At 53.8% G+C, this 13913-nt stretch overlaps 8 protein-coding genes across 8 annotated transcripts; 4 read left to right on the top strand and 4 right to left on the bottom strand.

Annotated features, from left to right (window-relative positions):
* Positions 1–1584: 1584 nt before the first annotated feature.
* J7T54_003922 (Pyrethroid hydrolase-like protein) lies at positions 1585–2883 on the top strand (the record flags this gene model as incomplete). Its single annotated transcript, XM_051506113.1, has 1 exon — positions 1585–2883. The coding sequence occupies one exon, from the start codon at positions 1585–1587 to the stop codon at positions 2881–2883; it is 1299 nt and encodes a 432-aa protein (XP_051362513.1).
* A 177-nt stretch (positions 2884–3060) lies between these two features.
* On the bottom strand, positions 3061–3513 carry J7T54_003921 (uncharacterized protein; the record flags this gene model as incomplete). The annotated part of the gene is made up of 3 exons (XM_051506112.1): positions 3061–3204; positions 3260–3448; positions 3496–3513. The coding sequence occupies 3 exons, from the start codon at positions 3511–3513 to the stop codon at positions 3061–3063; spliced, it is 351 nt and encodes a 116-aa protein (XP_051362512.1).
* Positions 3514–4135: 622 nt separating this feature from the next.
* Positions 4136–6521, top strand: J7T54_003920 (uncharacterized protein; the record flags this gene model as incomplete). Its single annotated transcript, XM_051506110.1, has 7 exons — positions 4136–4156; positions 4205–4389; positions 4456–4597; positions 4649–5179; positions 5383–5440; positions 5785–6316; positions 6380–6521. The coding sequence occupies 7 exons, from the start codon at positions 4136–4138 to the stop codon at positions 6519–6521; spliced, it is 1611 nt and encodes a 536-aa protein (XP_051362511.1).
* Positions 6522–6702: 181 nt separating this feature from the next.
* J7T54_003919 (uncharacterized protein) lies at positions 6703–7461 on the bottom strand (the record flags this gene model as incomplete). The annotated part of the gene is made up of 1 exon (XM_051506109.1): positions 6703–7461. One exon carries the CDS (start codon positions 7459–7461, stop codon positions 6703–6705), a length of 759 nt encoding a protein of 252 aa, XP_051362510.1.
* A 2383-nt stretch (positions 7462–9844) lies between these two features.
* On the top strand, positions 9845–10411 carry J7T54_003918 (uncharacterized protein; the record flags this gene model as incomplete). Its single annotated transcript, XM_051506108.1, has 1 exon — positions 9845–10411. The coding sequence occupies one exon, from the start codon at positions 9845–9847 to the stop codon at positions 10409–10411; it is 567 nt and encodes a 188-aa protein (XP_051362509.1).
* Positions 10412–10814: 403 nt separating this feature from the next.
* Positions 10815–11721, top strand: J7T54_003917 (uncharacterized protein; the record flags this gene model as incomplete). Its single annotated transcript, XM_051506107.1, has 3 exons — positions 10815–11078; positions 11134–11434; positions 11525–11721. The coding sequence occupies 3 exons, from the start codon at positions 10815–10817 to the stop codon at positions 11719–11721; spliced, it is 762 nt and encodes a 253-aa protein (XP_051362508.1).
* Positions 11722–11948: 227 nt separating this feature from the next.
* Positions 11949–12627, bottom strand: J7T54_003916 (integral membrane protein Mpv17 PMP22 family; the record flags this gene model as incomplete). Its single annotated transcript, XM_051506106.1, has 2 exons — positions 11949–12104; positions 12160–12627. 2 exons carry the CDS (start codon positions 12625–12627, stop codon positions 11949–11951), a joined length of 624 nt encoding a protein of 207 aa, XP_051362507.1.
* Positions 12628–12963: 336 nt separating this feature from the next.
* Positions 12964–13752, bottom strand: J7T54_003915 (uncharacterized protein; the record flags this gene model as incomplete). Its single annotated transcript, XM_051506105.1, has 1 exon — positions 12964–13752. One exon carries the CDS (start codon positions 13750–13752, stop codon positions 12964–12966), a length of 789 nt encoding a protein of 262 aa, XP_051362506.1.
* Between the last annotated feature and the right edge of the window lie 161 nt (positions 13753–13913).

Below are 13913 nucleotides of genomic sequence, written 5' to 3'. Positions count from 1 at the left end.
GACTATTTTCACGTTCTACGACTGCATACTTGCATGGTAGCTGGCGTTTTGCATATCAAGTCTTGCTTTTCCTTGGACTGCGTGTCTCGTAGAGCTTAAGACAATGCCGTTGACACGGCAGCCCCTTTTCGGCACCTGCTGCACCTGCCGTGGTCGTGACTGGGGGTGAGTTGTAAATCACGGGAACGCCAGGACATGTGTGGATGTGAAGGCTCCGAACTATCCGCGTTTTTGGCGATCGACAACGATGATGACCCCATTGAGGTGTCGAAGGATCCTAGTTGGAACAGAAGCGGGCGATTTCGCCCCACGGAACAACACCAGCTTCTTTTGAAGCGAGAGCGGGAGCGGTAGTGTTCAGTCATCATCGCTTACATACCGACGCAGGGCAATATTGGAGAGGAGGAGAATACGTGGAGGTGTGGAGGATATTCGGACGTCAGTCGGCCAGAAGACGCGGGCGAGTTCCGAGTGTGATCAAGGAACATCGGCCAACAATCATACAGCCTGCTGCTGCTGGTGTTGTCACATCGTGATTGAAGCGGTTTGGGTGAGACACGCAGCTTCTCTTGTCTCGTGCGGCATACGAGTCAAACAGTGCTCGTGATGCAGTCGAGCGGTTGTCTGGGCGAGATTTGGCTCTTGGTGTTATCAAACAGCTCCTCTCGGAGAGCATTCGATTTCGAGAGTCCCAAATTATTAGGACGTCCACTCCCGTACGCCGGATCCGGTCACCAGTGCCTTGCGCGCCAGAGGTTCAAACTTCGGCCTACATGTACTCAGCTCGCCACGTGCCGGTGCGACATTTCCAAGTCCCGAGAGCTAAAGTTTTCGAAGCATTCCAGATCGAGGAGCCTCCCGTTGTGAGCACCATAGGGTCCCGTGTGGTCGACTCAGACCAACACGCGGATCAGCACGCTGTGCATAATTTCGCAGAGACAGCGCCTTCTGGCGCCCATACTGTGGGCATCAACTAACATTAGCTTCTCTATCTGCTGAAAGAAGGTAAGATCATACATATTTCCAGCCCAGTGGCTCCACCCAGTTCGGCAGATCGATGCCGTCGTCCGTCCCCGCGCTGGACGTACAATAGGCGAGACTGACTGATACTTTTCGGACTGCGGTCTCGTATAAAGCACAGGCTTTCGTCACCCTTGTCTTTCTCCGACCTGATTCTCTCTGGACTATCCAAACCCCATTTGTTGTTCTATATCCTCTTTGGCTTTCGATCTGTGCCATGTCTAGATTGATGCACGCGCTGTTGGGCGTGGCTTTGTGGGCTTCATCGTCACTCGCTGTTGGCGACGTGGTTGATGTTGGCTATGCATCATACAGAGGCCAAAAATTAAAAAACGGTCTGTCACAATGGCTCGGCATGCGATATGCAGCAGCACCTGTCGGCGACCTCAGATTCATGCCTCCTCAAGATCCTGAAGTCCACGACGAGATACAGCCAGCTGACAAGGTTCGCTTACGCCTCCCATGAAGAAAGATTCGTATTTCTAATAAGACAAGGTCGGGCTCTCCTGCCTTGGAACAAATAAATTACCAACTCTGAACACGACTTCGGAAGATTGCTTGTTCATGAATGTCATGGCGCCCACCAACGCCACTTGCTCCTCGAATCTTCCCGTCTTCTTGTACATCCAAGGCGGCGGCTTCAACTCCAACTCCAACCCAAACATCAATGGGACAGGCATCATTGACGCTGCAGACCGGGACCTTGTGGTGGTAACGATCAACTACCGCGTCGGTCCGTATGGATTTCTCACAAACAAAGATCAAGTGACCCCGAACAACGGACTCCGCGATCAGGTCAAAGCACTGGAATGGGTGCAAACCCACATCTCCAAGTTCGGAGGCAATCCCAACCACGTCGTTGTGGGAGGCACCAGCGCAGGCGCTGCAAGCGTCATCTTCCACCTGACGGCCAACAACGGGTCTGATAACGGGCTCTTCCATGGGGCCATCTCTGAGTCGGCCTCGATGGCCGGACTGCTCACTGTCAAGGAGTCGCAGTACCAGTACAACAACCTTGCCACTCGACTTGGCTGCACCGGCAAGGACAGTCTCGAGTGCTTGAGAAACAAGACAGCCCTTGAGATCCAGGAGGAAAACTTCAACATCCCCCTACCAGGAGGTTCGAAGCCACCTGCGTATCAGTGGCTGCCGGTCCTGGACTACGACTTCATCAATGACTATACCTATCAGTCCCTCACGGAGGGAAAATTTATCAAGGTACCGACAATTTTTGGCGACGACACCAACGGCGGCACTGTCTTCACTCCCAAGAATGCCTCCACTCAGGCGGAGAGTAACCAGTTCATTCTCGACGCGTACCCTACTATCTCCCCCGAGATGTTCGGCGAGATCAACGATCTCTACCCCAACCCGAACAAGACCTGCCCGAACCAGGGCTGCTTCTGGCGCCAGACCAGCAACACGTACCAAGAGATCCGCTACATGTGCCCAGCGCTGTACGCCAACTCCGCCTACGCACCATTTTCCAAGTCATGGGCCTACCGCTGGAACGTGGAGGACCCGGCACAGATCGCCCAGGGGCTGGGCGTGCCTCACACGTCGGAGCTGGAAGCGCTGATTGGCGCTGAGTACACAGACGAGGAGCCGGAGAGCTACACCATTGGCCAAAAGAACCGTCCCGCCACGCCTGTGATACAGCGCTACTGGACGAGTTTCATGAGGACCCTGGACCCGAACACGTTCCGGCAAGAAGGGGCCGTGGAGTGGACGTCCTGGGGTAAGGACAACCAAGCGAGAGTTGTCATAAATACGGGTGGGAAGACTAATATGGAGGATGTTGACAACGGCCTGCGGGAGAGGTGCGAGTATTGGTACAAGCATAGCATGGAGATGAACTTGTAAAAAGGGGAGGGCTGAGTGAGATCTTCCTTGTATATACATCCTGGTGTTCATTCTGTTCATGCATACAAAACGGTGCGTCACAGCGCACTGTGGTAGCATCGAACAAAAAAGAAATTGGCGTTGGGGATTTAATAGACATTGTTGGTGTTATACATGGCATATATAAGGGTATCTTCATTATTGTAACCGGACCATTCCCGAAAGCTTCTTCCCTAACCGTTCAAACCACGTTCGTTTCGGCGCCTCTTCGATCTCGCGCACGAGATCCGCAAAATAAGTCGGTTGGCTATTCGGCTCGAGCATTTTTCCGCTCAACTTATACTGCACGCGCGTGGTTAGCCGCTACCTGGACGTGGGAAGGACGGGGCGTACGTACCCTATCCATGAACCTGTTCTCCTGGAGCATCTGTAATGATCTTGCTCTGAATATCTCTTCGGCCTCCATGGAAGGCTTGTAATTGGCGAATCGTGCGTCAAGGGTCTTCTTGAGGACATCTTGGATTTGGTAATCAGGGCGCAGCTCCTGCTTGGGGAATTTCGAGAGTGCCTCAGTGGCAATGCGATACTGTCACGTTAGCTTAGTTTCATCAATGAGCAAATAAAGAGGCATACTGAGATTGGTCGCGCCATGACTGTGATTTGTGTTATCGTCCAAAAATAGGTTGTAGATGGGCGTGGCCAAATACTTCCAGCGCCAACATCACGACGTCAACGACAAGCTCTCCCGCAAAAAAAAGAGCCCACTGTTCGTTCCATCACGCGCGCGCGCGTGGTCCTTCGCGAAGAGCCGACAGCCGCCGGCACCGGAGTAATGCATAACCGAAGTCTACTTAGTCATGCAGGGACTTTGCGGATTCCAGGCCTGATTCGATTTAGGCTGGGGCACCTCAGGCAGCGACTTTGCTTCCAACGGCTTCTGCGCCACAGTTGCATCTGGGCCAGCGCCACGACGGCTGACCTGGCTCCGCTGTCATCGGGTGCCGTGGATCTGTCTGCTGCGTACGTACGTCCCTCATCACGGCGTTCTGGTGATTGATAGTTTTCCATTTACCTCTGGCCACTTCTTCGAATCCCATCTATCGACACTCCTTGACCATCCTGATACCCCCATTTGCGCGATCCTTCTTTTCATTTTGATCCTTGCTCCGAAGCGACAGAAGTTACAAAACGAGCGGCGGCCTTCCGACTGATTGATTGTCTTACCCCCTTCCCAGTCGCCGTTCCCTCGAATCTCGTGATCAACACCAGCATCATGGCTGGGGGCTACGAGCGGGTAAGTCACCTCGACTGGGCTGCCCTGGACAGACGCTGATAACTCCAGGTCAACGCTCACGACGAAGAGGACCATGGCCTTTCTCAACCGACCCCGTCCTCGCCACCACCTTCGTTCCACTCCCGCTCGTCATCACCCAACAGTCGACGGCATCAACAGGTCGACTCTACCCTTGCCGACGCTTTCGATGACGACGATGACAACACCGACGATGAGTTCGATGACAGACAGCGGTTAGTAAGGCAGAATTCTATGCCCAATGATGCCGGAGCCTCGTCGCCCGCTGTTGCACAACCAAGTCACCACTTTGCGAACCCAAATGCCGATAGCGTGCAGCGCACTGCGAGGGTCATGGGCGGTGGAGGCGCGACCGATGGTGTATTTGCAAACATGTCTGCCAGGCCCGAGAGGCAGGATGCGGAGAAGGAAGAGCAACCACCCGTATGTTATCATCTGATTGCGGCGTAGCATGGCGGCTAACACAGTTACTAGACCTATGAGCAAGCTGCTGCCGACGCAGTGCCACCATATTGGGAAACGACCATTTTCGCGCCCGGCATGGGTGGTGCCGATGAGGTTTACGTCGATGGGCTTCCTGTGGGCTCTGTATTCTCATTCATCTGGAATGGCATGATCTCAACCTCCTTCCAACTCGTCGGCTTCCTGCTCACGTACCTGCTCCATTCGACCCACGCTGCCAAGAATGGCTCCCGCGCCGGCCTCGGCATCACGCTGATTCAGTATGGATTCTACATGAAGGCTGACCCGGTCGGTGATGCCCCATCCAACATGGGTGGCCAGGATGGCTACGCCGCGCCACCAGATCCCAACTCGCACGACTTCGACGAGCACGAGGTCACTGACGGCGGCGACACTCTGGATTTCTCGGGCGGTGATTGGCTCGCATATGTTCTGATGATCGTGGGTTGGTTCATTTTGATCAAGAGCACTGTGGAATATCTCAAAGCGAGGCGGCACGAGCAGCTGGTGCTCCAGACACATGATCGCGGTCTGGGTGTGCCGGTAATTGCGCAGGACGAGACGCCCGACAGAGTTGTCTAAGAGTCCTTGTTTTCTTTTCATCGTTTTCTTCTTTTCCGGCATCATGGTAGCAAAGGGAGTAGAGGTGGCGTTTGGGTTGGATAAATGGGTTACGTATACTACACGGCTAGCGCCTTTTCTTTCATAAGTACGGTTCCAGAAATGCTGATTCTTTCATAATGTAGAATTGCTCCTTGGAGTGTATCAGGCTTGTGCTTGGCCACTGTGCTGTGCGGTATGGAAGTAAGGTAGATTGTCAGATGATCGTAACTCAGTGAAGCCCCGCATGAGCTCATACATACAACACCATGCGATCAACCTCTGCGACTGGTATTGCCACTCCTCCATCGTCAGATTCCGCCCTCGCCAAGCGAAAATAGTTATTCGACTGTCAAAAAGTGAGCAGCGAGATTCGAATTTGAGTGATAATCAGTCGCGCTCTACGTGCACAGCATCAAGCTTGCCGTTTATCGCAACTTCGCGAGGCCCACGCGGTATCAGATCTATGAGACCGCTGCTGTATCGCCCACTCACAAGATTGTCACACGTACTGCGTCGTCCTCTGAACATGGCTTGGCGTTGCTCAGGTGACTCGAACCGGGCACTGGTCGACAACCTCTATGAGGCTGGCTTGATTAAATCGCCCATTGTCAAGGATGCTTTCCTCAAGGTTGACCGTGCCGACTACGCACCGCACAACCCGTACAAAGACTGTCCTCAGTCCATCGGTCACTCGGCCACAATCTCGGCCCCGCATATGCATGCGTCCGCGATTGAGTATTGTCTGGCGTACTTGAGTCCCGATAAAGAGAGAAGGGTTCTTGATATCGGGAGCGGGTCGGGATACTTGACGCACATTCTGGCGGAGATGGTAGGCGACAAGGGCACTGTAGTCGGTCTTGAGCATATCCGAGAGCTGAGGGATCTCGGCGAGCGCAATGCCCAGAAGAGTGCCAGGGGCCGACAGCTTCTCGAGGCAGGGAGGATCAAGTTTCGGCATGGCGATGGCCGAAAGGGGTGGGTGGAGGATGGGAAGAGCGATTGGGATGTTATACACGTCGGTGCCTCGGCGAGGATCCTGCATGAGGAGTTACTGGAGCAGTTGAAAGCACCGGGATGGTAAGTCCTCTTCTCTTGCTATTTATGCCATCAGGCTTCAAGACTTTCGGCTGACGAGCGCAGCATGTTTATCCCCGTGGATGATGAGCATGGCATCGACCAGAGTGTTTGGCGCATTGAGAAGGATGCCAAGGGCGAAATCACGAGACAGCGGCTGTTCGGTGTACGATATGTCCCATTGACGGACCCTCCACGTGGAAGCTAACACTATTTGTATGCATATTCGTATCCTAGTCTAGTAAAAAAGCATATCTTAACCATATCCTCAGTGACCAGGTCCCACCCAGCCATATTATACCAATGCCCAACACCACCAAACGCCAATTTCAAAACCGTTGCTCACATCATAATGCATCGTCCCCCCCGTCCGTTCACTTTCTCACCATTTACATACAGTTGATGGCGACAAAGACAGCCGCCATGCCCATGTAGACCCCAGGGGCGGGGTGTGCTCGCCTGTCGGCAGCAGCAGAGGGAATGGCACTGGCAACGCCCTGCTCGAAGCCAACGTCGCTGGCAGGCTCGGTCTCAGTCTCCACGGGTTCGGGGATAAATGCACTGGTCGTGAAGGTGGGCATAAATGTAGGTGTCGGCACCACTGGCAGGGGAGTAGAGAATGCGGTCGTCTGAGGAGCCTCCGGGGCTGGAGGGCAGTAGTCTGGGCAGATGGGGAGGCAGCCGGCTTCCGCTCCGCCATCACAGGAAGGGCAATCGCCAGACGCAGTGCAGGGCTGGCAGACGTCGGGAGAGCACTCGGGGCACTCTTCCGGAGGGCACAAACCAACGCGCTGTTGCGCAGGCTGGGGGCTGGCCTCCGCGGGCGCGACTGTCGTTTCTTGACCGCAGCCTTCAGGCGGGCAGACGGTAACTGTCTGTGTGGATTCGGGGACGATAGGCAGTGCGGACGACATGTGGTCCTCGACGCAATCTTCATCGACGACCGTGACGACGGCTTGACGACGGACTTGGTCGCGGGGCAGGATGGGGCAAAGAACGCCGGGAGGGCACGGCGCGAAGCCGCCAAAACCGGTTGGCGCCGCAGCAACTGTAGTAGAGGATGGTGTAGGCGAGACCTTGGTTGTGGGGCTCTCCGCCGAAGTGCCTGTAGCCAGACAGAGGCCGATGAAGATGCTGATGAGGGACATGTTGGCGATATTTGTCGGTGCTGCGTACTTTGTCGAGCGTTAAAGGGTTGACTTTGGGTCGAGGGTATTCTTGCTGGGTTGATTGTTGCTGATGATTCGAACGATGAGGGATAGAATCTATCAAGGGTTATATACATCCCTCCAGCCTCCCTTTTCGATGTCGCTACATCCTGAGTACTCCATGTGCGCTGCTCAGCCATGGCATGGAATACAGCGTGATGGCAGGTCATCGGCCATGGCGAGGAATGGCATATCAAGGGCTGGATAGCACCCACAGTGTGGCCATAAGGCTGGGAATTTGAGGATCATGAGACATTGCCGTCTGAAGTACTGACGTGAGTGGTCAATACGAATCGGAGGTGAGGCTGGGTGGTGGACAGGAATGGTAGTCAACGCGCGGATGCATTCCAGCGGGGAGGCGTGTGTCACCACGAGGCACGATGGTCTCTGCGTAGCAGCCAGGGTTTAGAATGAAATTTACCCATCCGAGATGTCGCCACGTTCATCAGACTTTTTTGAGTTCTTTTGGGAGGAAAACATTGGCATTTTCGATCAAGGTGAGGCAAGGTGGTATGGGAATCGGAAGTCGGGACGCGCGACATGGAGTCGCGCGCGCGCAATGAAAGTGGCGTGAGACGGTGCTGCTTAGCTGTTCCCTATTATTTACAAATTACGGCACCTTCCACCAACGCTCCCTCAGCGTTTGTTTTGTACTTTGATGAAATCGTCCATGTTCATGAATCTTTAAGTCAAACTCTTCTTCACCCCCTTACGTACCCTATTCATTGTATTGTGCCCAGCAATGACTTCTTTCTCAAACGCATGATCATAGACATATCACATTACATTCCTTGGCTTATCTAGGATCTACTACGGGAGGTCCGATGTCAATCTCTAGTCCTCACTCCTCCGAATCTGTGGTCCTAGTCTCGGCGTCTCCCCTGACAAGCCTCCTGGGCTGTCTATTTTAAGCAGACCCTGGGTCATCAAGCCCGCGAGCCCCAGAACAGTCAACAAGGAACATACATGCCCATAACTGTAGACAAATATCAGTCTCTCTACGAGCTGGCAAATCCATTTTGGCTTAGACAAAGATGGAAGAAACACGGATCAATCCTTCACTGGTATAGAGCTCGAAGAAGAGGCCCTGTCGATGTCACATCTTCATGCGCACCGTGACACGCGAAAGAATTTGAGCCTTTGCGCCAATAGTTTCCTACGAGTGGCCGTAATACATGTATTTGGCGATATGCTGCATTCATGTTAAATAGGCTTCTTACATATCGCCCTCTCGGGATGCCATTTCATGGTTACCTACGTACTTTTGTTCCATCTAAGCGTACCTTAGTATTCGCGCGGCGCCGTATAGTAAAAGGAAAGCCATCGTAAGTTCAAAATTAGATAACACAAGGTTTAGATATCAAGGTTGTTGTGTTTCACTTTAGTTTATAAGTCTACGGGAACCAGCTGTCCGGCTCAACACTCTTTTTCCTCCACACAATACCTTCCCAAGCCATCATTTGCAAACACGAAACATGGCCAATCGACGTTACATCCAAAGGAGCACAGAAGATAGTGCAACCTCCGAGGGCCTCATTGCCGATATTGAGCGAACCAATACTCTCTCCAGGCTTCTTGATGTTGAACGGGATGCTGTGCTCAGATCCCAAGGTTTTGCGGATGATGACAATCCCCTCGGCCTGACCCTCAGACGTCTTCTGTCTGTGCGATCAACCACAAGCACCATTGCGACAGTTTCTTCTTTTGCCAAAGACCACCAGGATGCTCTTCACGATTCAACTATCGGTTTTCGGAAGATTGGCTTTGGACAATGTGGCCTCATTTTCGAACGTCCTGGTCGGTGCTATGCTGTGAAAATCTGCAAGCCTGGATACTCGGACGGTCTGTGGGCAGATTGTATTGCTCATGACCGAGTTCAAACAGCATTTGAACAGAACCTAGGTCTAGGTGTCTGTGTGCCGCATCTCTACGCCTGGATTCCGAAAGGGGCCACCTGGTGGGACATCTACGGTTACTTGTTTCCGCCTTCGGATCACACGGGTATGTTCAATATCGACGCGACAATGAGGTTCCCTTCATTATCTGTGGTGGGATGCTTTGCTGGCCGCCGGTCTCTAATAGCTTGTGCGCTGCAGACTTCCCCTTACCATGCCGCGCTCTCCTCTCGGAACGAATTCTCGCCCTACCCAAGGTCGCTCGTTCCGCCCTAATCGAGCAGTTCTGCCCGGTGGATCAGCGCGAGGCTGTTGCGCGGAATGATTCGAATCGAGACTGTTTGGCCCGCGTTTACCTTGGACGACGATCGGGCAGTAAGCCTTCGGCTAATTTTACGCTGCGAAACTTCAACATGCATCTTAACCAAATGATCACGGTCGGCGCTCCAGTCAGTAAGTACGCTGAAGCGATCGCTGAAGCTCTAGCAGTCATTCACTGGGAATCAAACGTCGACGGCTTCGACATTGAGTTCGTTCTTGGCAGCGAGCCACTCACCCTAAAAGAGAAGCCGCCTTTCACGATGCCGCAAGGGCCAGAGGATTCTACTGATTTGGAGACATGCGAGACTATCGACCAAGTTAATTTCGATTCCTATCAACGCACTATTCGTCTGTGGGTACTGGACTTCAACTTATGTAATTGCTGGGAGGAGAAAGCCGGCTGGGAGAATCCCGAGATGCTGGTTGATCACTTGGTCTTTGCATTCTTTGAGAATGACCCGTATTACCCGCTGCCTCTGGCTGAGCAGGATTTAGACCGCGAACTATGGTCCACGTTTCGTGGCGCATACTTGAAGAAAGCATCCGAGGTTTTGAAGCCAAAGGACAAGCGACTCCACGAGCTTCCTATAAAGTTCATGGATGCCTGCGTGGAACGTGAAAGGCAGAAGTTAGCAGAGGACCGGGGACACGGCTCGAGAGATCACAAGCAGTAAATCGTTTGTGTCGGAATCTAAAGACGGGGTCCAGCCCTAGTGGTGTAGCATTGGCTGTAATATCGTCCGGCAGTTTGTACAGTCTTTCGGCTCCGGTGCCTGATGGAAGCCAGGGAGTCTTGCCGTCATAGAGAGCATGGAGGATGCTGTGAAGTTAGAACTCGCACTAAATATGGAAACCCGGAGGATGAATCACTACCTAATTCTAAAGGAACTGTTTCTTGACTTTGTCTCCAAAGTCATCCATCAATACCGAATCTTACGTTACCCCCTCTTGACTCATCATGGTCACGGTGCCCGACAAGGCCTTGAGCCTTTGCGATATCCCAATTCTGGAGCCGCGCTCCCACCCGGATCCATCTTCACCCATAATCCCCAGGAACTGCCAGCCATAGCTGCCCGGATGGACCAGGAGAACAAGGAGAGCAAGGTCACCTCTACCGCCAAGTCCATGGCCAACCCCGAGAAGCGCAAGTTTGACGCCAACAACGAGACCGATGTCAAGGCCCTGCTCTTCCTTGACAATGCGCTGGACGTCGATGAGGATGACGACCGTCTCCAGTATCTTGAACCCAAGGGGTGCTCTTGCCAACAGGCCCGGCTGAAGATCAGGAACTGGCTCGAAGCAGGTGCCATGGAAGTGGGCGAGTTCCAGCTGGCCATTGGCGTCAGCCAGCAGTTACAGCAACTTTGTGAACCGCACCAGCATATGGAATGGAGAGGGCTGCGACGCGGATTGTGCCGCGGCCCGGTTCTTCCGCAAGCGTGAACTGCAGGGTTTGTCCATAACGCTGCCCAAGTCTGCAAAGAAGGCAAAGACAGGGACGGACGCCAAGTCCCCCAAGGCGAAGGAGCAAGAGCTGCTGGATGTGAGCGCCGTCATCTTGCCCGGGGAGAAGGACATGTCCGAGCCCGTGTTCGACATGCCCAAAGAAGCGAGAAAGAGGATCCGTGGCCTGCAATGCAAGGGCATCTCGCAAGCCGCCATTGCACGAGCTCTCACCTCCGCTTTGCCGGCGGACTGTGGGAAATAGGTGTCGGCACAGAACCTGCGCACATTCCTCGGCGGGAAGGGTGTCATGGGTAGAAACACTACCATTGCCTTTTACGCAGCGTACGTTTTATTTGAGAAGAAACGACTCAAGGAAGGGAAACCGAAGAGCAAGACCCGGGAGGAGATGGAAGATGTCCACGGTCCCACGGGAGTGGACATTGGGAACAACTCAAAGGGCACCTACTGGGTGATTACCTCCGAATCAGAGCCATACAATGATCCGTACGGCAAGTTGCGTACCTACCAGCGGCGTTAGGCTTTAGAGTGCGTTGTACGTGGTTTGTGGGTTGTATCCGAGGGTGGATGGGTTTTTTGTTTCGACTGCGATGTAAGTGGCGTTGTACATATTTCGAGATTACTATAGCCTGATGGGTTTCCGGTCGGATTGGCTCTATTTGTACATTTATTTGGATTCTGCGCACTTCAGTCCTGTCGCCAGCAACACACCACCACACGGTCAAGGATTCTGCAATGAGGCAATACTCAAACTTTGGAGGCCACCAGGCTCATGTAGATTCCCCACAACAAGCCAACAAAACTCAAGAAAACGATGCGTCTGTGGACGGGAATGAAAGAGAAGCTGATGATCGACGCAATTGGCCAGATCTTGTACCCAGCTACGATGATGGGAATGGTTTCCTGGAGGGTCATTATTAGCTTCCGCTGCAAACACGCACAGACAGCGTATACGAACCGTTTTAATGTTCGACATGATCTGCGCGCCGCCCTGCCCCTTCATAATACCCATGATGACCAAGAAAGCAATGGTGTTCATGATGGCACCCATGGTCATGCAGTCCACAAACCACTTTGTGAGGGTGTTTCGCAGGCTGAACCGTTCCGACCTTTCCTGGCCTCGCTGCGCGCCCGGGTCGCCGTCAAGGATGCCCTCGCCGACGCCAGCTTTCATCTCAATGTCATCCTTGCGCTGCTGCGCGGGTGTCGCGGGCAGATACGCCGGAAACGTCTTCTCGAGCAGCTGCTGCCAGACGAAATTGGGTGGCGCGGTGATGAGCGTCAGTGCCACGAAGCGAAGGAGCTGTGTGAAATCAAAGACGAACGGGCGACTCTCTTGGCGGGCCTCGATGATCTGGGCGAGCAGGTTCGAGACAGTCGAAAGCCCGGCGGCCTGGCAGGTCGCGGTGACAATGGGCGAGGGCATTGTGGGGATGGTGCCAACACGATGAGTTGAAATGTAATGGGTATACAAAAGACGAGCGATGGGTGAACTCGGAATGTTGTTCAATTGACAAATGTCCCATCGGATGAGGTGAGACTCGTGTCGCCAACCGTCACGTGAGTGTCCAATTTATCTCAGGGGAAAAGATTGGGACACACCCACATTACCGTCTGGGATCATTTATGGTGTTTTCGCACATTCATAATTGGAATGAGACGTTTTCGGGTAGGTGAGGCCCAAATTCGCTGCTGTCTGGTCCCGCCAGAAAGATCTAAATTCACTGACACGCAATCCCAAGATTCTACGACACGTCACCACTCACCACGGCACCCACGACCGTATCTTGGCCAAAGCCTTCGCGTTCACTTCTTGGACTTCCCGCTGCTGCCTTTCTTTCAGGGCATCGGCCTCATTGATGAACGGAAACTCGACGTCGGGAATGTCCTTGCCCAAGAACGAGCACAGCGGCTCCCATCCCTGCCCCAGACGGTACTCCAGCAGCCTCTCGGGCGGCACCAACGTCTTCATGCTCTCAAAATACGCATCATAGGTTTCCTTGGCACTCTTCTCAATGCCAGCCAGACTGCTCGCGCCAAAGAAACCACCTAGGACTTTGCGCATCGCCGCCAACCCACGGTTGCCAATGACAGGCAGCACGCAGTACAGGAGGAATGTTCCCTGGAGCGAAAAGACGGGCGCCGCGACGCCGTCGCGGAAGCTTGGCCACCACTTGTCAAAGTCGCGCCGCACCACGACGACTTTGGCCTCTGGGTAGGCCTCGACGAGCTGCTTTGCGAAAGCAGCGCCAATCTCCGTGACCGCCCCGTACTGGCCGTAGATGTCGTCCCACTGCGCGCGTGTGAACAGAGCTGCCTCGTCGCTGCTGCCGGTTTCCTGAGGCCATGTGGCATCGGCCGCCTTCTCAAAGAGCGCCCATTGCTCTGGCGTGTCGAACATGTCGAGTGAATGGTGCGGACGAAGGCCAATGGTGTCATAGGCGGCGGCCATGGACGCTGTGCCCATACGCCATAGTCCGACGGATATCACCTGTGGCGGACCACTGGTCTCGCTTGCGGGTATCGTCGCGAGTTTAGCTGTACCCTCCATTGCGAGGAGATGAGTGGTTGGCGGATGGATGGGCCAAGTTGATGTTCTTTGATGAGGAATAGAGTGTCCAGTCCCAGGTCAGGGCTGGCTTTCGTCGCGTATGAGGTTCACGTTGAGAATGCAGGCGTCGAACTTTGAGAGGTGCAGGTTGAGACTCAATT

Source organism: Emericellopsis cladophorae, assembly GCF_022114955.1.
Source record: "Emericellopsis cladophorae strain MUM 19.33 chromosome Unknown NODE_19_length_326966_cov_119_582185, whole genome shotgun sequence".
Taxonomy (NCBI): Eukaryota; Fungi; Ascomycota; class Sordariomycetes; order Hypocreales; family Bionectriaceae; genus Emericellopsis; species Emericellopsis cladophorae.
The sequence above is the reverse complement of the archived record's forward strand: the minus strand, read 5'-3'. Positions and strand labels throughout refer to the sequence as shown.